Below are 21,118 nucleotides of genomic sequence, written 5' to 3' on the forward strand. Positions count from 1 at the left end.
TCCAATCTGGACGCCACTGTTATAAATTTAAAACTCGTTAGGGTTATATGATTGGTATGCAAATAGAGTCACAGACAATTAAAACTCACAGGTTTATGATGGACTGAATTCTAGTTTTATCGAAAAATCTACCCTTTTTTATTAATTTGCATATCGCATAAAATAAGCTTATAGAAATAATGTATGAACTTTAAGGGGGAATGGTTCACTGACAAGGCTTGTTCGTTTTCAATGTATAGCTGAAGTTAACCATACAATGTAAAAAATTAGGACAAACTGACACTAGAGAGAAATAGGTAAATATTTAAAATCAAAAACTTTTCTCTTAGGTATTGCCCTTTAGTATGAGCTGTAAAAATAAAATGCTGTATTTTGTCCATAACAAAAAAGAATGTTGATAATGACTACCAACAGACGAAACATCAGGCGGCAAATATGAAACCGTCATCGTACGTATAGCTGATAAAAAGTTGCAACATTTTCCGAATAAAATAAATAGAAGTAAAATTAATTGTTCTTGTAGAGCATAAAAAGGAAACGCCACTGAAGTCATGTTGTGCTCATTAGCAAAAAGAAGTAAGCGAGTAGTGTTACTTCACAGGTGCAATCGTTTCAGTCCAAACTGGACAAAACGAATCCATCCACTTTTGCGTTGTTACACCATCTGCATTTTCTTTACCGGAAACCAGGATTTACAGTTTTATAAGCGAATCGACCGTGAAAAATCCTTTACACAAGCGTCAAATAAAACTTTGGCTGACGCAAACAAAATAACTATGCTTTGTCCATCCATTGGTATAGAAATACACATCTGGCCGTCTAACAGGATGCAAACTTTCCTGCTGAACGCAATACCGCCATCGCAAAACAAATGAAGGCGTGGTATCTATATCCTTATCTGTTCTCATCCTGTACAAAGCGCTATCTGTGGCTGCGCATCCAACCAATGAAATGAATGAATGAGGAAGACACATGCGCCAAGGCTCATCGTTGTCTATCTGCACACTCTTCGTATCTGTGAACGCATCGCAGGGCATTACTTTTTGCCCTTTTAGTATTGGAGAACAGGCAGGACAGAGACAAATAAAGGAATCCACCAATAGAATTATTATTATAATATACCATTTTATTTTCAGACGACGCATAATATCTTTCTATACCGTGGTCATAGATACAATATACTGGTGGTATAATGTTCCCCAGCAGACCAATTTACAACTGGACAAATGGTAAATTATTCGACAAATAACAAACTGATACGATGTTGATCGAATCTCAAGTCGCTAATTGCCTCAAAGTCAAATGAAATCTAGAGGGCAAATGATAATAAGTGCTTAAAAAACTTCATTTTGCTATTTGCCATAGCACTTAGTAAATACCTATGCAAATGTCTATTTACCTAAAATTGCTTTATCCCTGCTATCATTGTATAACCAAATTATAGTAAGCCATTCCTTTGTTTTGAAATGCACCATCGTAGAACATCGCGGAATAGCGTGGAGACATCTGTATACTTAAGATATAATACAGGGTGGTCCAAATTGATTGTAAGATAATTCAAGGTTCAAGGGTAGAAAGTACATAAAAAATAAACTCCAAAGTGTCATATAAGTTTTCAGTTATTTAGGGAAAACTGGGTTGATGCAAGAAAATTTCAAATCAGCTAAAGTTGTAATTTGAAATTAGAAGACCTTACAAACTCGGTTATTTCTGGGAGTTCAGAGTGGTTCAACCACTCAAATTAATTGTCTTGAGCTCCTCCCTTGAAAAGTATATCTGAAAAATTGCGTGCAGGGTGACAAAAAACAATCACCATACTTTTCATGTACATCCTGTATACTGGAAGCCAAAACGGTTCTGCATCTCTTGCAATTTTTTTGTAACTTTCACCGTTTCTGAGTTATTTAACAAAAACTAGTTTGGTGCAACAAATTTACAAATCATTGAAATTGTGATCTAAAATTTGAACACGGTTTAAAGGACAGTCAGGGGCAAAACCGCCTGTGAAACTCACTTGGAGTGACTGAAACATGTTTTTAGCACATTTTTGGACACCACTACACAATCAGGGAGAATTATGGTGTCAAAATATAAACTGCCAGAAACACAGTTTGAAAGGACAGTCAAGGACAAAATCGCCTGTAAAACCGACTTAGAGTGAGAAAATTACTGTTTTAAGCACATTTTTGGAATCCTCATCAAATTTCCTATCCAACGTCCAGAACACAACAAAATTTGGTACAGTCAGGGAGAAAAGCGGTGTCAAAGTTTGAACTGCCAGAAACGTAGTATTTTCATTTTACCAGTAGTCTATTGGTAAAGTAAAATGTTTTCTTTACTAGTAATTTACCCATCACTAGATATTTCAAAATACGCCTAACTTATTGTTTTGAGAGATATTGTAGTTTTACCAAAATAGGCGAGAATTTATCTCATAAGCAATATCTTACTATATTTGGTTATACAATGCTGCTATACATATCTATTGTCAGCATAAAAGTCTTCTAATAAATACAAACATAAACCTGAACTGAAAGTAATTCTCACCTTTGAACACAAAATAATTATTACATGTATAAGCGAAAATACTACACCTTGTAGTATTTTCGCTTATACGCTCCTCGAAGCGGTATATGGAACGGTAAATACTACATATATCTCACTAAAATTGATGTTATTAGAATTTGAAAATGAACAATAATTTATTTGTATAATAACCTATAAACTATCTATAGGTACTCCACTGGTCATGCCCACTTTTACGTGACAGTCTCCTGCATATCACATTTCCTCTTCAAGTAAACAGCAACATGGATACATGCTAATTAAAAATTATGTTCGCTCAGCTCTCACAAACACTGCAGACTCCCATAATACAGGCCTGTCAGGCCAACCTCTGAACTTTACGCATTTTAACTAGCAGCTGTAAATTCCGCCACGGTTTTACTCAAATCTGTCTGTCTAGGTTAAAGCACTCGGCTAATAAAGATTGAAGAGAAATTTTTGTTTTTAATTTTACGATGAGCCCCAATTTGATTAAACGGGCAGGACTGCTTTGCAAACAGAGCCAGGACTAGAGCAAACAAATCAAATATGCATCAATCTATGGAGGCCGCAGTTTAGAATACATAGCCCGAGGCACGAAACTCGTTCCTGGTAAAAAAGAGCTTCGGGAAGCTGCCTTAAACAATTACATCAACCACAATGAACAATGAAACTTGGTCTAACCCCTTTAACTTCGTTTCGGTGCGTCATTGTTTAGTAGCAACACTAATTTATGTTTAGCTGTCGTAGACAGAATAAAAAAATACGATTTTTACAAATTTACTACGGAAATTATACAGGGTGTTTATATGTTAGGAGGTTTTAACAGTACGATTTTAACCACGACATTCACGTTAACAGATAAGCCTAGTTTGAAGCACCTTTCCTTAGTCCGAAATTGCTCCGTCTTCGAGATACAGGGTGGTAAAGTTACAAAATAAAAATCGATTTTTTTAAATAAAGTGTACATTTTGTAACGTTTTACTTACTACAAATCTGGTACCCAGTGGTTTTTTGAGATGCGAAACCTGAATTTGGACCCCTCCATCCTCTTTCATCTCCTCCAGAGGCTTTGCTGCCTTTTAGTCCATCTTTTTGTCTTCTTTTTACTGTAGTAAACTCGTCGTTGTCGGTTTGTTGGGTTTGGCTGTAGGGCGTCTTTTTGATTACAGCTATTTGTTTTTTAGCCGCTATTTTCTCGTTGAGGCCCTCGAGCTGCTTTTTGAGAAGGAGATTCTCAGAAGACAGATTATAGTTTCCATCCTCCAAATGCACTGTTTGTTTTATTTTATTTATATTTAAAAGCAAACTGTCTATTGTAGTTTTAATTCATTTATTAAACTTTATATTTCCAATAATTTGTAATCTTCTGACTTGAACCCGCTATTTCTATGGATTATGCACGTCACGAATTTGTTCACAATTTGTCACTTTCGTTTGTGACTTGGCGATTGTTAAAAAACAAAGTAGCGAGATTATAATACATGGATTGGTAACAATCCAAAACATCATATTTTTAGAAAAACCAGCAACGTCTACTTATTTAATAATAAAAGTCAAGTGACGTGTCAATATACGCGCCACTGGTGAGCCAAACAAATCATTTTATATAACAAAGTATTCGTCTCTCATAGCTATATCTCCATCACTCTGTAGATCGGTAAACAAGCGTTTGCGTACCGGAATATTTACTGGAGTTCTACTTAAAAATAAATGTTAAATTACATATTTAAGATTGTGCATTAGATCGCCTCCTGAAAAATCCTGTAGACGTATACCACATAACCATAAAAAGTTTCATCTGATAATCTGTTTAAATGTTTTTTGTTTACGGTTTTTCTTCTCCAATTAAAACCCAGTTCCGTTCCCCTCAGTAACAAACATTTACCTCCAGTCATTTCTCTACATCGGGGAGAAGCACAAACCGAAAGTATCTTTAAGTGGATAAGTGGTTAAAATGCGCTGCTCGCATGGATGAACCCACTTCCTGTCCATGGAAAAGTCTGACAGCGCCCCTGCTGAGTTAGAGAAGAAAGAAATGGAGCGCAGGTTTTTCCTTCAACTGGACAACTGTATCGAGGGTTTGCAGTAATTTTTAATGTCATATTTTACGTCTATATGGAGTTTATGATGTCACAAAGTTCACTAGAAACGGGAAGAGAGGAGCGTAAAAAGAAGGTTTTTATTTAGTCGTGTTTAAAAAAACGAGGTAAAGGGAGTTTTTCAATAACTGAGTGAGCAGTGTAATGCCATTTGTATATACCTAAATCAAGCCATAAAAATTACTTTGTTGCTAAATCTGTATTATCATTATTTTGATCAAATTTAACTACTACTAGAACTGAAATAACCACCGTCAAATCAACATTTATTAATTCAATGCAATTGATGTTTTTTTGAGTTTTGTTGGATTTTTGGTATTATACCTGGAATATATTTTTTAATAGGGCAAAGGAAACTAAATATAAAGCGTGTCGAGGACAAAACGATACATATTTAATAATAATTAGCATCGATCATACAGACGGTGCTATCTAAATAACAGCGTAACTGCAAACCTATAATTCACTGATCGTGTTTTAATTGTTGTTCAAACAAAAAAGGTGTCTCATTTGTCAGTTTGGTTTCATATTTGTACTACGGGGGGGTTGATAATTATACCCCTCAGAAAATGTTTAAGGCTTATTTATTTAAGGAAAACAAATATTGGACATAGTTTGATATTTTTAAATAGTTATTTGCGCAACTCGGGAGGAAGCTCTCTTTTTTTGCACACGTTGGTCTTGTTGGTCATGGGGTTCCTTTAATAATTATGTAACAGATAATATTGGATCTACACCCAACTAAACTGACATGCCGTCTTTTTCGGATAAAGCAATATTTTCTGAGACGTGGGACGTTAATTGGAAAACGCCCAAAAACGTCCCGAGATATTGACCTAAATAACACTTCCTTATGTTAAAACAAAACCATAAAAAAATATTGGTCAATTGGGGACTTCTTGAAAATTCCACTTTTATGCACACACTTCTTTCGCACCCTGTATAAGGCAGTTAGAATGCATTAAAGCAAAAGTTGTTTACATCAGTAAAAAGCCAATAAACCAAGCCCAATGACAATCTAAACCGCATTAAAATCTGATGATTCGTTCTCCTCAGGTGAGGGCAATATTTTTTATAATGCAGCTGACCATTTTTTAAATACATATCTACAGAATGAAAGTCGGACATTAAACATGATAGGAAATAATGCCCACGGTCGAAGTAGACCCATCGGGCCGGAGGGTCTCGTGTTCTACCCTATCGCCCTCATGCATTATTGTCCTTATAATGCCCTTGGTGTCTTGATGACTATTAAAAAATGGTCAGAGGGGATTATGAAAGATAACGCCCTAGGGCATTATTTCTTAGATGATTGACCTTAATAGGTGTCATTTTTGAAGAATAAAATTTAGAGTACTGCAGTTTTCCCACAACGATAATCTAATTGCTTATGGAATAGGTAATAAGAAGCTATACCATTGCATTTGATTTTTTCGAGATATCTAAGATGAAAGTGCAATTTTTGTAAAAACGCCCTCTATCGAAAAGACCGAATACTAAATGGAACATTGTTTTGGCGCAATCTACAGGACAGAAAATGCTCTTTAAAATGCCGCAAAAACGAAGTCTCTACGATTAGCCGTTTTCGAGATATTTCATTTCTTTCAAAGCAAACTTTAGACTACTCCCACCACTTAATTTGAAGACATAAAAAAAAGTTAAATAGGAAAATTCTTCGCAGAGAATAGGGAATTACTTTTATGAGATTTTTACTATACCTTTCCATTTAAATTTTCAGAGTTTTTGGAAATTTTTCATTTTAGTGGTATCGAAACGCCCCTAGCGGTGGATTTAGAAAGCTGAAAATTATTTTCAGCATTTTCCCTTGGCCACATTTACTAATAAACAATTTTTTTCGTAGCCATACTATGTATACTTTTCAAGAAACAGCCGCGTATACGGCTTATTGGGACACCCAGTATAAAAAATGAGATCCACAAATGCACCTTTCTAAATAATTAACTTTTTAACCGAAACTTTTTTCCCTGAAATGAACAGGGACGGAGAAATTTAGCGTTTAACTATAGTTAGGACACACTGTATACAGAGTGCGACAAATTCGTGTGTTAGTATGGGGATCTCGAAAACGGTAAGAGATTTTAAAATGATGTAGTATCTTTTAATAATACCGTCGTTAAACCTCAAAAATTCCGATTACTTCCGGGGATATCTGAAATAAACAGATATTTTGAAAATTGGTTTTCATTTTTTTGTTGATTATTTGAAGAGTTAATCAAATAATTCAGAGTAATTCAGACTGTCATATTTCAACTTTTTTTCCTCAAAAACATGAAGTCACCTTTCAAGTACGAGGTTTCTGTTTTTTATAAACTTTATCAACTTGGACGGTTGGATTTCTAACTATTTATTATTAATTAGTCGACCTTTGTAGAATAATTAGTACAGTTTCACTAATTTTACTTTGCTCATAATTTAATGTCTTTTAGTTACTCATCACACTTCCTCTCTCTTTTTATTACTTATTTTGTAATTATTATATTCCTTCCTGAATCCCCTATCTAACTAGGGGAATATATGGCTTCTGCTCCTCCTGAAAAGAGAGTCTTAGAGGTGTAAGTTTTTAGCCCTGATGATGATGCCGCAAATATATAATCACTTGATGTGAATAAACGTTTTGTTGTTCGAAAAAGCTACTGCTTCTTTCACCCTCACACATTTTTAATAACGGACGTGAATAATCTGGTTTTTATCACTTACTACGATTGCTTCCTCATGTAAATTCCTATTCTCAAGTTTCTGATCAGTTTTAGAATCACTCTTTATTCATTAACCTAAACAGAGCAGATATTTTCTAAAATAAAGTTAGTTGCGTATATTTTTGAATATTCCCATGATTCTTAAATTATGCTTAACAAAAATTTATAACCGGCCACTAATTCTGTAAACTTTTAAACGTATCGATTGGTTTGTTTTGTATAACTGATTATATTAACGAATTTCTTTCTTATTTATGTTGGAGAATCTGAAACTCGCTCTTATAACAAAATCATAACTAAACACCCAACCCGAAATCGAAACGAGACGAGCAAAAAAAATGAGCGCGCGACAGGCCACAATGTCACTCCCCACTCCCCCCTCTTTATCCGTTTGGCTCATCCCCCAAGAAGATCCTCGTTACTCCCCACTCTTTTAACCCTATCGACCCGTTTCGCAATCGGCAGGATTCTCTTATCTAGGCTGCTCTGCTCTATGTATTCCTGCGAGGCGCGCGCATGAAACAACAGACAATCGCGCCGCAGTGACAAAACATGACAGCGGCCGCCTATTGGCCGCGAGCGACGTCGCAGGAGAAGAAGAAGAGAAAAAAGTCAGCGTGCGAGTGACAAGTGCTGCCTGCCTGGTTAGCTTCTTATTGTCTCTATAGTCCTGCGGGTTGCCGGAGTTTCCCGAAGGGGTTGTCGTCGTTCCGAGATTGTTTATTTGTTTGATTTGCCGCTTTTATTTTACTGCTACATTGTTGCTTAATAGACTTGTTTAACAAAATAAACACAAATTGTTTTAAATACAAAATTGCAATAACTCGCTAATCGATCTTCGGAAAAAGTACTATTTGGAGTTTAGCGGAACTTAAAGCAGACAGTGGCGTGTATATGGACGTTTACAAAAGTTGAGAGGCGATTTAGGCTGCGTTTGGGTCCAAGATGCGTTCCAAGTCAGTGGCTCGACGTGTGACTGCTTTAGGTAAGTTTTTTTATCATGCAAAAATAAAAATAAAATTTATTGGCACAAAATTATTTTAGTAAAGTTTTAATTAGTACTAATTATTTCTCCCCCACGGTTTAATATTGAAGTAACAAAATAAAACCGGTACCAACTTTTACTTTAATTACGTTTTTGTTTATCAAAGACGATAATGATTTAATTTCAGAATGTTCATATCAGATTATTAAATCCTGTTAAATTTATTAACATTCTTTTGGCTATAATAATCTAAGCACGAAATAAAATGTAGTTTGTAACTTAATGTTCGCTTTTTTCTCTGACTTTCTTTTTTATTTTTATTTTCTCTTAAAGTTAATTCTGCTTCGATTTAATGACTCGAAACTCGCTTAATGCTTTAATTTTCATCTGTCAAAAGTCTAACAATCTAACGTCAAGGTCAAACAAAGCCACAAAGCAAAACCCGAATTTTAACAAACTTTTTGTAACATTTTGACAAAACAGCAAAAATTTGCCCTTCAAAAAGGTGCCCCTTCACTAAGCAATCTGCAGAGAGATGCCAAGACTCGATTTTAAGTGACATGTGATTGCAATTATTGTTTTGTGATACTCCTGGAAAGTTTTTCTTTGAGAAAGACAAAACAGCAATCTTCAAACGAAAAATTAAATAAGGTTCTATAAAAACATTTATTACATTTATGTGTTAAACGATTATGTTATGAATAAAGCACACAGTTCACTCTCACCTATACAGGGTGTTTTACGATAAATACGTCATATTTTAGGGTTTGATAACGTCAAAAAATAACTCTAGTTTGCTATATAAACCATGGTCCAAAGATGTTTCGTTATCAAGATACACAGTGTTAATGTTTGGATATAAAAATCACACATATGGTGTCTAAAGAAGTATGTTTTTCAGTGACGTTTTTCTCGCAGCAAGATGTCAGGTGTCATGTATCAAATATTTTTCTGCGTACTTCTAATTACAACAAAAAAATTGTTAGTAGACGACCCAATTGCGCTTTTAGGCATACCAACCAATCGGGCAGCAGTTCAGTTACTAGGCAACAGATGGGGGCTCAGTTCCCGATTTCTAAAGTTAAAAAAATATGAGATTATTAGATTCAAACATTTTAATTAAGCGAAGTAGAAGTCCATATTCTCACAGTGGGATGTATGGAGTACCAATGAAGGAGAAAAATCATACAGTCTTCTTCATAATAAATTTGTAAAGCCACTAATTGGTAAATGAATCGCTCAACGTGTTTCGATACCATAAGTATTCATCTTCAGAAGCTTAAGGAATACTACCCCCTTCTACATAGGGGACAGTAAATCCCGGGTATTTTGTTTAATATAATTACATATTAAAATGTCAGTACTTAGCAAGCGCTATTGCGCCCTATAGATCAACAGTGAAACAAATCTTATTTTGAAGAAAAAAGTTTCTGACGCTACATACTACTTACAGTTACATAATAAATTTAAATAAATAGTTAAAAAAAGTGTACTGAATTGTGAAACTGTGTGGTACTAATTAATGATAAAAGCGAAACAGCAATGATCGAAAACGAACCAGGAAAGTATTTAGGAACCCTCTAGATTATTTCGAAAAGCCCTTGAAAACGTCAACTTTATTTTCAAAGGGGACACTTTTTTTATAAAAGTCTACTATACAGGGTGTTTAAAAAAATTATTACATTAAGGTCAATCTGAAAATAAAAATAAATTTTATTTATATTTTTTTGGGGTTGTCCTTAAAATTCTAAGCATTTTCCATGTAATAACCTATACCTAAATCTAACAGTTCCCGAGAAAATGGGCTTAAAAAATCGAATACCTATGTGCTTTCCTTTTTTAGCGTTGTACCTTTTTAACCTTAGGTTAGGTTAGGCATACAAAGTCAAATAATTTGCTTGTCAAATGAAACAAAGTAATAACAATAATTTACAATACAAGGATGATGTTAAAAAACGTAGAATTAGTCCATTGAACTAATCATATAAGATGTTCTAGGCTATCAAGTGCTGAAAATGTTCACGATTAACTTCCATGCAGCAGTACAAATTCCATGCCAAGTAATAACACTGATTGACTTAAATTTTGTAGAATCTGGGATAAAATTTCTTCTAATGAAATAGGTTTAGGTTAGGTGTGGTACCATACATTTTTGATTTGAAATGTCTCCAGAGGAAGAATTCTAACAAACCAGGGAAACTTGCTGGCATTTCATTGGGCCTCTTCTTTCAATCCATTGATCAGAAAATGTAGAAATGTATCAGTAGAATGTGTTTGAGAGTATGTATCAGAGAACGGTTAGACATATTTATTGGACATATTAGACAACTCTTAAAAATTATACATTTATATTTGAAAAGCTTGATCTTGATGTAAGAACTTTTTTTGGAATATAAAAGAAGAATATAAAAAATTACTAAATATAAAAGTATTACACCCTGGATAGTAGATTTTTATAAAAAAATGTCTCCCACCAAAATAAAGTCAGTTATGTGGCTGAAAAAATAGGAGAAAATTATTTACGGTGATGATAGACGAATCTAGAGAACAACTTAATATTTGTTTTGTGAAATTTGGGGTATTTTCAAAGTTAGTACCGAACTCTGCTAGCATGTGTCATGTCCTACAAATTTTTTTTTGTATAACAATCCAGCTTTCTTGCCAAACATACGCTAGATTTAAGACTATGTTGCAAAATGTTACAAACAATAGTGAAACTCATCTCTGTCATTCTCACCCACTTCTTCCAATGTAATGGGATAGATGGAAAAATGAAAACCAGTTTCGAAGCATTCTTTTGGGTTATGAAATGTTAAGTGTGGTCAGATACGGTTTTTTAGAATTTCATTTATTAAAGTAAGATGGGAACTTCTGTATCATCTATCCAGAAGATGTTTTAACCGTCCTGTTTTATTTTATCTTACTGACCGATAAAATCATCACTTTTCCAACCAATTTACTAATTTACGGTCACCAACACTTACAAATACAATTGAATATGTTTTTTTTTCTATAAAAGTCTGAGAACCATCTCTATTTAAAATTGCACATCTAGGTGTATACTATATACCCAATAGCTGCAGAGCACGTCCTAATGATTGAAAAACCCATTTCACTTAAAAATAAAATATAGAGAAAACAACAGCAAATTGCTATATTCATCAAACAATCGTTTTTTCATTTGTGTTATCAGTAAAAACGGCGATGAAGTTAACAATAAATTGGTCAGTAGAGCTCGATTCAGATGAGAAAAGGCCACCGCATCATCAATGACGCAGTTTTTAAAACTATTTCTTTCTCCTTCTACAGTTGCCGTCGCATTAGATATAATCAGAGGCGTCCTATTAAAATATTCCCGAAAATAAATTCTTAAGCGGTCAAAAAGCCACTTGGCAACGTAGTACGGTTTTTTACTTGGGCACAATTAAAACAAATGCGGGTGCGGCCAGGGACAGATGGACCCTTTTACATGCTTTTACTAGCCGGCACTCTAAACGATGTTGCCAAGTTTAAAAAAATGTAGTGGCGGACAGGTTGAGTTTAAAAATTAGGTTAGGTTAGTTTCCGTTTTAGTCTGGTGTTTTGGTTGTATTGTTGATGGTCGCAGTTTGAGTTCACGTGTTATAAGTAAAAATCGTTAATTTGTCATAATGTCTCCAAAAAAGATTGGGAAGAAAGGTGTTGTGATACACAGCCAAGGGCGTGAAATTGTAAGTAACGTCTTAGAATTTATGAAGAAGGAGGCAGAAGGAGTTTCCATTCCTTTGAATAACTACAGGTATTGTCTTTGATTAAAAACGACGAAAACGTTGAATAATATAATAAATATCATTTTAGAGAGAGAACTATAGCAGCTACAGGGGTGTCTAGATCTACTGTGCAGAAGATATCTAGAGAAGCACTACATGTTGAATGGGGAGGGCCAAGCTCATCATTTCACACTCCTACAAAGAAGGGACAGATTAAAAAATTAAAATTGGATAACATCAAACCTGATGAAATCAAAAGAATCAGAGAAATTATTTATGATTTCTATATTCTTGAGAAAAAACTTCCAACATTAAAAGGTAAGTTTATAATACATTAGGTATACCTACAGAGTCTTCAGAGTTTTTCTAGCAGAACTTACCATGTTTTTTACAATTAAATGTAAGCCTAGTTTGCTATATGTATAAACCTTGATAATGTGTTAATTGAAAATTTAAAACAACAAAATTTAGACTAAAATGGGATTATTTTTTATCTTTACAGGTATTTTGCAAAAAATTATTGACCAGCAAATCTTGACTGAATCCATTAGTGTAAGCAGCTTAGGGCGATTGCTTAAGAACATTGGATTTAAGTATGTTTTACATCTTGGCAATCATGTACATCAAAATAACTTTATCTTTTGTAGGTGGCAGAAGACACCAGACAAAAGAAAATTCTTGTGTGAATCATATGACATTCGCTTAAAACGAATAAATTTCATGACTTGGGTAAAAAAGCAATTGCTTCCTAATTTACCTGACCGCTCAGTCCTTATTATAGACAATGCAGCCTACCACAATGTTACTGTTAACAAAAATATTACAACGGCTACTAAAAAAGGAGATATGTTAAGTTGGCTAGTGGAAAAAGGAATCCCAGCAGATCCTCATTTAACAAAGCCAGAGCTGTATCAAATCATACAAGAAAATAAATTTAGATTTCCTCCACAATATAACTTAGATAGGCTGTTAGAACAACATGGGCATCTTGTGTTGCGTTTACCACCCTACCATCCAGAATTAAACCCAATAGAAAAAATTTGGGCTTTGGTTAAAAATTGGGTAGCAGCTCATAATACCACTTTTAAATTGTCTGATACCGAAGCTTTAACAAAACAAAAATTTCAAGAGGTGTCTGAAAAAGAGTGGTTTGACATTTGCCAGCATGTAAAAAAGTATGAAGAGGAGCTCATAAAAAAAGAGCATATTTTTGATGATACAGTGGACCAGCTTATTTTTACTGTTAACACTGGTTCATCTGATGATAGCGATGAAGATTCTGGTGATGATGATGAATGTGATGCCAGTTTATCCGAAGAAGAATTAGGATGCTCACTCCTAGACTAAGTTTTGGATTTTTGTTTTATGTTATGAATTCGTAATTTGTATATGTATATGTATTTATAAATAAACAAAATTATCAAATTTATAAAAATATATGATTATTAAATTTAACAAAGATAACAAATTTTAAATATTACCTCTTCTTCATGAAACCCTGTATATCAAAAACGATGCAAAGGCAAGCTGAAAGTTACTTTGAGACTTCATTTTCAAGGTCTAGCTGCACTGTAGGACCTTCAAATTAAGAATAATTGAAAAAAGAAACCAGCTGCCTATTTTTATCTTCCAATAATTGATTAATTGCCCCAAGACAATGTTTTTTTGTGGTTAACATTGCCCTAAGTTAAGTTATATAATTTGGATTTAAACTAATTGGTATTTAATATTCTTCATCAATCATCACCCTGCAGCTACAGCAGAAAAATAATTTGCACAGATCTTTTTAACCGAAACACACTGTATGTTTTTTTAATTTACCCTTTGCTTGTTTTCTTGTTTATTTTTTAAATTAATATTTAAAGAAATGGGACCAGAGACCTAGGCCAATTTTGTTCTCAAAGCGTCAATATTATGTATGTATATGTATTTGGTTTGTTTTATAAAACCTACTTACCTATCCTGTTTTAATACAATTTATGAAATGAAAAAGCAAAAACTACACCTATTTACGTTAATTAAATTTCATTTCACTGAGCAGAGAATAGCACGCCATTGACTCGCTGCATCAACTTGGAAAGTAACGAAGGCAGCAATATTTAAAGCGAGACGTACAGAGATCGTGACATCATCGTTTGATGACGGCCGTGGCCTTTTCTTAGCTGATTCGAGCTCTACCTGATTGATAACGATTTACGATTTTTGAAAATACGTATTACACACGTACGCCGTATATTCTTTTCGTCTTTTATGACTATTTCTATTTTAATTGCGTTTTGTCAGAAGGCTCTTATCACCGGTGAATTTAAAATGGCGTCCCAGTAAGTTAACTACTGATTGTTCTTCAAATTGCGCATTGTGATGCTAATAAAATAGTACTCGTATACGTTATTTCTGTTTTATAGTTTCCAGTTTGTCACGTACAATTTATCAGCAATTGGAAATTTTACGGTAATGGAAAAGAATAGAACGTGGAAGATCCCATTTCATCTTAAATATCTTCTTTCAAAGGACCATCTTCCGTCATGCACAATACACAGTCCTCCTCTTTTGGACGCGACTTTTGCGTATCCGGTGCTTTTCAGTGGCGTATCGTCTTTCCTACCTTATTTTATCTCTGAGATAGTGAGCTAAATTAAACTTTCAGGGTTACGCCACTGATTTCCTATTAAACAATCAAGATATCTTAGACAGATTATATTAAGGGCGCTTTTAAACGCATCCTTTAAAAGGTATTATTTTACACGGTGTAGTATTTTGAATTCCCTACTGTTTTTGTCTTCTTCGGTTGTCTTTCAAATCTTCAATGAACATCCTGGCCATTCAAAAGATAAATTAATTGGAAGAATATAGAGGAAGTACTCCGATCTGGGATAACTGCAATGCTATACTGCATTTAAATGAAACCGAGAATGAAACGTGTTAATATTCTCTCAAATTAGTCTACTGTCGAAGCTTTTATTATTGACACTTCAGTACCTTAAATTCATTATAGGTATTATGAGAATTTTAATGGTAAACCGTGAGGTTTTGCATAGAAAAATTGTATGGTAACACTTATATTTTGAAATTTTCCAATCAATCAGATTTACTTGAATAAGCTGAATTATCTTTTTAACCATCTTGTGACATACATATTTTGAAGTATTGATATCTGAAACTAGCTTACTTGTGATGCGGCCTTGTAATTTAGTTTTTCCACAAAAATAGAATCTAATCTGCAGTTCTAGTCTGGTAGAAACACAACAAAAAATAAAATTTTATTGACCTAGGTAAATAATAATGTCAATGTCTATTAAGACATATGACTTATGAAATATACTTGACTTGAGAGAGACAGATTAGTTGTCTTCCATTCAGAGGTACCTTTGAGGTTGAATTTTGAGGAAGAAAAGAGATTAAAAAAAAGTTAAATAGAAAAATTCTTCGTAGAGAATAGGGGATTATTTTCATAATATTTTTATTATATCTTTCCATATAAATTTTTGACACAGACACAGAATTTTTGAGTTTTTGACATTTTTCAATTTAGTGGTATTTAAACGCCAGTAAAATATGCCTTCAGTTGTTGCCAAAAAAGTCAAGAATATTGTATGAAAAGTCATACCAAGATTTTGCTAAATGGTGTGATCTAAGGCAAGTGACGTGCAGTGCTGGTTTATTTCAATGAAAGAAGCCAGATTTTGAAGCCTTCTTTATGTTCAGTCTACTCAATGTTCAAGTCGTCAATGATTGTTTATAGAGACATCGACATCAGTAAGTTCCCGCATTTCTAAAACTACGTTTGGAAGGATATATTCCGAAGAAGTCCAGTATCTTTACGAGGGAGGAAATCCAGAGATTTTTTGCAACTGCTGCTAGATGAAAGCTATTTGCTCCATAAGGTTGTTATAAGCTTCGGTATTGCAGGAGCTTGCAGAAGAGAGGAGTTGACGAATTTACTGTTTGGTGATGTTACCATTATGGACTCATCTATTTTGGTACAACTGCGTCAAACAAAAACGAAGATTCCAAGAATATTCACTATTGTAGACTGCAATAACGGAGACAATTTGAATTTCTTGACAGTGACGAAGAAATATTTCTTATCATATAAGAAAGGAAAATGCTCTGCAACCCGTTGGGAAAAATACTATGGGTAAGCTACCCAGTGTAGTAGCAAAGTATTTGAAGTTGCCAAATCCGGAGGGCTATACCGGACATTGCTTTCGGCGTTTGTCCGCAACTTTATTAGCAAATTCAGGAGCAGACCTTTTGGCTGTAAAGCGTCATGGAGGTTGGCGCTCGTCGAGTATAGCTGAAGGTTACATTGAAGAGTCGGTGTAGAATAAAATTAAGATAGCCAGAAGAATTGTAAGCTCTACTTCCACGGATGCTTCTGGCGCCACAAAAGAGGTTGCAGTCATTCAGGAAAGCGGATCGATTGAGAAAAGCTTTCCCGGTGTAAACGTTTGCAACTGTAATAATTGTACTTTGAGCATAATATTCAATAAGTAGTAAAGGTTTCATCGTTATTGGGTTATTTATAATAATATTTAAATTTGGTTTAAAATTAAAACAATACAAAATACAATTTTTTTTTAAATTTTAAGCCCATGGGCGTAAAAGTACCCTTTTACGCCAGGAAGTACAAAAACATTCTTGAAATCATTACTAGAATCGAAAAATATAATAATATACAGGGTGGAGTATTTAAAATGGTGAAATTGATAGCAATTTTGGGTACTTACTTTGGTACCTCAAAAGTGAAAATATTTTAGATGTGAAGGCCCCAACGTAAATACTAAACCCTGAAATTTTTTAAAAGATACCTTTTGCAATTTTCAAATATCGACTGCGGTAGTTTTCGGACACCCTGTATTGAAGCCACAAACTTATCTATATGAGAAAGAAAATGATGCAAACTTGTTGTTGAATATGTTGGAAACTATGATTTTCAGGCTGACAGTTGACATTTTCGGTGGCTGCTATGGGTCAAAAATGTTATGTGAACATGAAAAAACGTCTCAAAAATTAATTTATTTCTGTGAAATTTGTTAAGTAATATTTTTTATTCTTAATGAAAGTACTTATTGGTGTAATAATATGTACAGTGTTGCAACTTATTGCTTAACTGTCAGAAAGCTAAACGCCTTTTTCCTATATCGTTCACATTTTGGCACGACAAAGTCTTAAATCCTGCTTGCACATGCTTTTTTAGCAAAAACCGGTACATGTCTTTGCAAAGTAATTCATCATAGGCGAATTTAACCTTTAAACTTTTAGCATACCATACTAATAAATTACGCTTGTGACTTGGTCGCATAAAAGCCATAATGTGGTATTTAATTCATAATCGTATTCCTTTATTGACAAAGCAATAAGCAACCTAATACCTTTGTTCGTTGCAATTTCAACTTATCTGGATGAATATCTATGAGAGGCGCTTTTCTATGCGGGGATGCTAGCTTTGGGGCAAGGGGAGGTCTTAAGACGTGGACATGCGATTGACCCACGCAAAGGCCTGTACAGATTTAAAGGCCTGAGCCCTAGTTTCAAAAGAGGTCGTGTTTGTTTTTATAGAAAGAACGTGTAGGTAATCAATGCAGGCCTTTAACTTTAGTGGTCTTGGAATCGGCAAGACATGCGACCGAGCTCCAGGACAATCTCTCATCGGCGACACAAAGGACGACAATATGGCGGAACTCGCGTGCGATGGCCAGATTGCGTGTTTTATATCTTACATGTGCGCTTTATTACCTGACAGTTTTCCTTAGTTGGACGCCTTCGGAATACGATGTGCTTTTCTTGATTTTCTTACCAGAACCGAAAACTTTACTTTTATATTTTCTTCATGGTCTATTTTTTTTAGTACACTATCTGAGAATTCCACAAGTTGTTACGGTTCAATTTCTTCCTTAGGGACTTACCCGGTGGTTTTCAAAATTTTCGTCTAATAGGTCTTCATTAAATTCATATTTCATTAAATAATTTTGTTTACTACTGAAGTTTTGAGGTTAAGCCGTTCATCTTGCTGCTTGTCGTTGTCAGAAGTCTGGCAGAAGTGTGTTTGTTTTCATTAGTTTTCATTTGGTTTCCGGTTTTTTTCTGCTCTTTCTATAAGCTAAAGTGCTTTCAAAAATATTGTAGCGTCGGTAATTCCCCACCTGATTTCCTGTTGTGCCCTAGCTATTTAAGTGCAATGAAGCCATTTTGCGCTACCTTTTGACCAGCGAATCTAGTGGTAGTTGGAAGCACTCTCTCAATCACTCTTGATTTAACTCATAGTGTGAGGATTTAGTGAGTGTTTGAGCATAGCCGTTTTTGGCGGATTTTCGTGCTTTCATTTACAACTGGGTTAAGTTTCCTTTTATTGGTCAATTGTTGGTTATTGAAATGTGCCCGCTCAGGATGGAGCCAGCTGAGCAATTGGTGACTGGGGGAAGCCGTCCTTTTTGACCATCTAAAGCTAGCTATAGTTTTTTGCTAGAAGGCCAGGGTCCTTATTCGTCCATTTCTTTACCATATAATGGTCCTTGGTTGGGGCTAGACACTACATACTCCTTAGTTCGAGCTAGTCGACAGAGTTCTATACTTCAGGGACTGGACCGAACTCCAAGCGGAACAACTCGGTACACTGTGAAGGAGTTGTCAGGCAAGCCTCCTTACCTAACTTAACTAACCACCTGTGATATCCCCCTATAACGGTTAATTCTTGTGGCCATCGAAATTGATAGTATAGTTCCTTTTCTTAATTGATTATTTTTTTTGGATAACTTTTAACTTAATTTGCAAATGCATTGAAGGTTTCTCTTTATCCCGTTGATCTATCTTCACTTGTCAATATCCACTTTATTTGTTCATGGTAGAGAACTATCTTGCATTAGCCATATCGTGTCGATGGTGTCGTCTATTCTTGGTAAAGAATAGACTTTTTTGGAGACTCGGCAGTCTTATGTAGTCTACGCAAAATCTTGCAGTTCCATCTTCTTTTATAAAAAGTACCACAGGAGAACTTTAAGGAGTTTCCATATAAAAACAAGCAAATTAGGACACCCTGTATTTCATAACAGTTTACCGTCAATAGGCTTCCAAAAAATGGAAAAATCTCTACCTGAACTCCAAACTTCCAAAAAATGTCAGAGCTATTCTCTAGTCTAGATACATACTTATTCTCATGTATCATCAGCGTGATTCTCTCTGCATTGATTCTGAGATATCCTATATAAGATTAATTCCAAAAATGATTTTTAATAGTAACATTAATAGGAAACATTACAAAAAAACACCTCAAATCAAAGCAACAACGTCTAGTAAAACCACTATTCGAGTGAGAAATAAATGTATAATCCCCAAACATTCGTGATAACAAGGAAGTGTCCGACATCGATCCCACTCCAGATTGCGGTTCATTACTTTAGATTGCGGGGCGGTTGTCAGGTAATTTAGATACGATCAACGTTGTCTGTGCTAAACTACCCCTTATTTCCCCTTATTCCCATTAAAACCGACGCCGACTGTCAGAATTAATTCACTCTATGGTTTCGTCCTTTATTATAGATCTTGATGACGTCAGTCTTAATTCTATAGAGGAAATTAAGTTTTCCTGTATGTATTTTGATTGGTTTATTTAAAAACGTGTTTTAATGACTGAGACTTAAAATTGATTGAAGACTAAAAATATTTAGTTGACATCAATAATTAAAGACTGTGATGCAAAAGGAAAAGCGTCTGAAAATTAATTTTGCAGGAAAGTTAAGAACCTTAACTTTTTGAGATCTATCATTCCATTTTAAACCGGAAGTGACAGAAAGATAAAAATATTTTTAAAATATAGCATGAAAAAAAAAATAAAGAAACATTTTGAACTAAAAATTATTAAAATCTGGAAACATAGTGCAAAGACTTTATTGTACTAGTGCAAATAAAGGAAGCAAGTTTTGCACTAAAAATCATAAAAAAAATGTAATTTTTTAAACAATTTTATAAAAAAAAATTCACTCTAAATGACATTCGCTTATTTACAGATGTAAACAAACAAACATGAATGTCACATCTACGTGGCTCGGTGCAAATTTAATAAAAGTTCTTTTCGTGAATAAATAGTGGTTTGTCACTTGTTGTATAAATAACTATTACTTCCAGACTGACTGAAGCAGGTAACCGATTTTTTTTAAATTCACATGCTGAAGTATCATCATTTAGATTTAATTACTAATTGCTAACAATAATTCTACTATTTACTGATCCTAATACATTAATTTGTTTATTTTACACCAATCTTTTCCTAAAATTGAGAAATCCCTATGCTCAATAAAATTTTTACGACGTTTGCTTAAATGCCACAAGATCCTGTTACCCTCAACTCTAATCTGCCGATCTGTTTGATTTTTTGCGCCTACATCTGGGCACATCAAATTAGCCCGCAAGGTGTTAGGGGGTGTTTGGACATGGTATTAATAAGTTTAACACCTCGTTTCCACCGAAATGGTATCAGGTTCCTTAAAGACCAACCGCGTTTGCCGTTAAATTGTGCATAAAATTTAAACGCAACCATCAGACAAATTTCCAACAAGATGGAATTCCTAGAACTAAACTTTAGTACTGACCTTACGAAAACATGGTCCATAAAAGTATTAGATCCATTTGCTTTTCATCATTACTAAACTCGTAAATGCAGCTGCGTAAGACAATAAATATTTCAAGAACGTATTAAGATCTTTTCGGGGATAAGGCTTTTTAAAACAACGACTCCATGTATGAAAGACCCAACTTAGAAGCAATAAGGACATCAAAAAGTACTTATAAACGCTGGAGTGCAACTAACTGATTTTTCTCTTTAGAGTGATTATAACAACGAGCTCGGCTCTTTAACAGAAGCTTTTGATTCCCGATTTCAAGTGGCTTTATCTAATTGATGGGGTTTTTTAATATGAAAGGGTTCAATATGAAAGGTGAAAAATTAACGGTCCGGTGGTATGAGTTATAATGAAGGAGTTCGTTAAACTGCAGACAAGTCAGCAGAAAAAAAATGCAAACAGG

General features: G+C 34.4%; 2 protein-coding genes and 1 long non-coding RNA gene across 4 annotated transcripts in view; 2 read left to right on the forward strand and 1 right to left on the reverse strand.

Annotated features, from left to right (window-relative positions):
- Positions 1 to 7,846: 7,846 nt before the first annotated feature.
- The window catches only part of LOC145740160 (transcription factor hamlet-like), an 82,391-nt gene continuing 69,119 nt past the window's right edge, over positions 7,847 to 21,118 (forward strand). Inside the window, 1 exon segment of the mRNA XM_081995524.1 lies at positions 7,847 to 8,348. Coding sequence (XP_081851650.1) covers positions 8,309 to 8,348 — 40 coding nt within the window. The 5' untranslated portion in view covers positions 7,847 to 8,308.
- Positions 9,042 to 18,200, reverse strand: LOC145736404 (uncharacterized). Its single transcript, XR_014179925.1, has 4 exons — positions 18,007 to 18,200; positions 17,837 to 17,956; positions 9,369 to 9,423; positions 9,042 to 9,309 (listed from the first exon to the last, which is right to left on the reverse strand). It is a non-coding gene; the product is annotated as an uncharacterized LOC145736404 (long non-coding RNA).
- LOC145728792 (uncharacterized) lies at positions 11,582 to 14,026 on the forward strand. Of its 2 annotated transcripts, XM_081979316.1 has the most exons (4): positions 11,582 to 12,126; positions 12,186 to 12,415; positions 12,600 to 12,690; positions 12,745 to 14,026. In XM_081979316.1, the coding sequence occupies exons 1-4, from the start codon at positions 11,999 to 12,001 to the stop codon at positions 13,442 to 13,444; spliced, it is 1,149 nt and encodes a 382-aa protein (XP_081835442.1). In that variant the 5' UTR covers positions 11,582 to 11,998; the 3' UTR covers positions 13,445 to 14,026. The 2 variants fall into 2 exon arrangements, with proteins under 2 accessions (XP_081835442.1, XP_081835432.1); XM_081979306.1 differs by having other exon boundaries at positions 12,600 to 14,026.

The sequence above is a fragment of the Ips typographus genome, linkage group LG1 (assembly GCF_016097725.1).
Source record: "Ips typographus isolate SLU linkage group LG1, UJ_Ityp_2.0, whole genome shotgun sequence".
NCBI classification, from domain to species: Eukaryota; Metazoa; Arthropoda; class Insecta; order Coleoptera; family Curculionidae; genus Ips; species Ips typographus.

What these genes read in the sequence shown, in the direction of transcription:
- LOC145728792 (XM_081979306.1), top strand. Translation starts at nt 11,999, where the DNA reads ATGTCTCCAAAAAAGATTGGGAAGAAAGGTGTTGTGATACACAGCCAA. An exon ending in ATTCCTTTGAATAACTACAG is followed by an intron (nt 12,127 to 12,185) that starts GTATTGTCTTTG and finishes ATATCATTTTAG; the next exon opens with AGAGAGAACTATAGCAGCTA. An exon ending in AAAACTTCCAACATTAAAAG is followed by an intron (nt 12,416 to 12,599) that starts GTAAGTTTATAA and finishes TTATCTTTACAG; the next exon opens with GTATTTTGCAAAAAATTATT.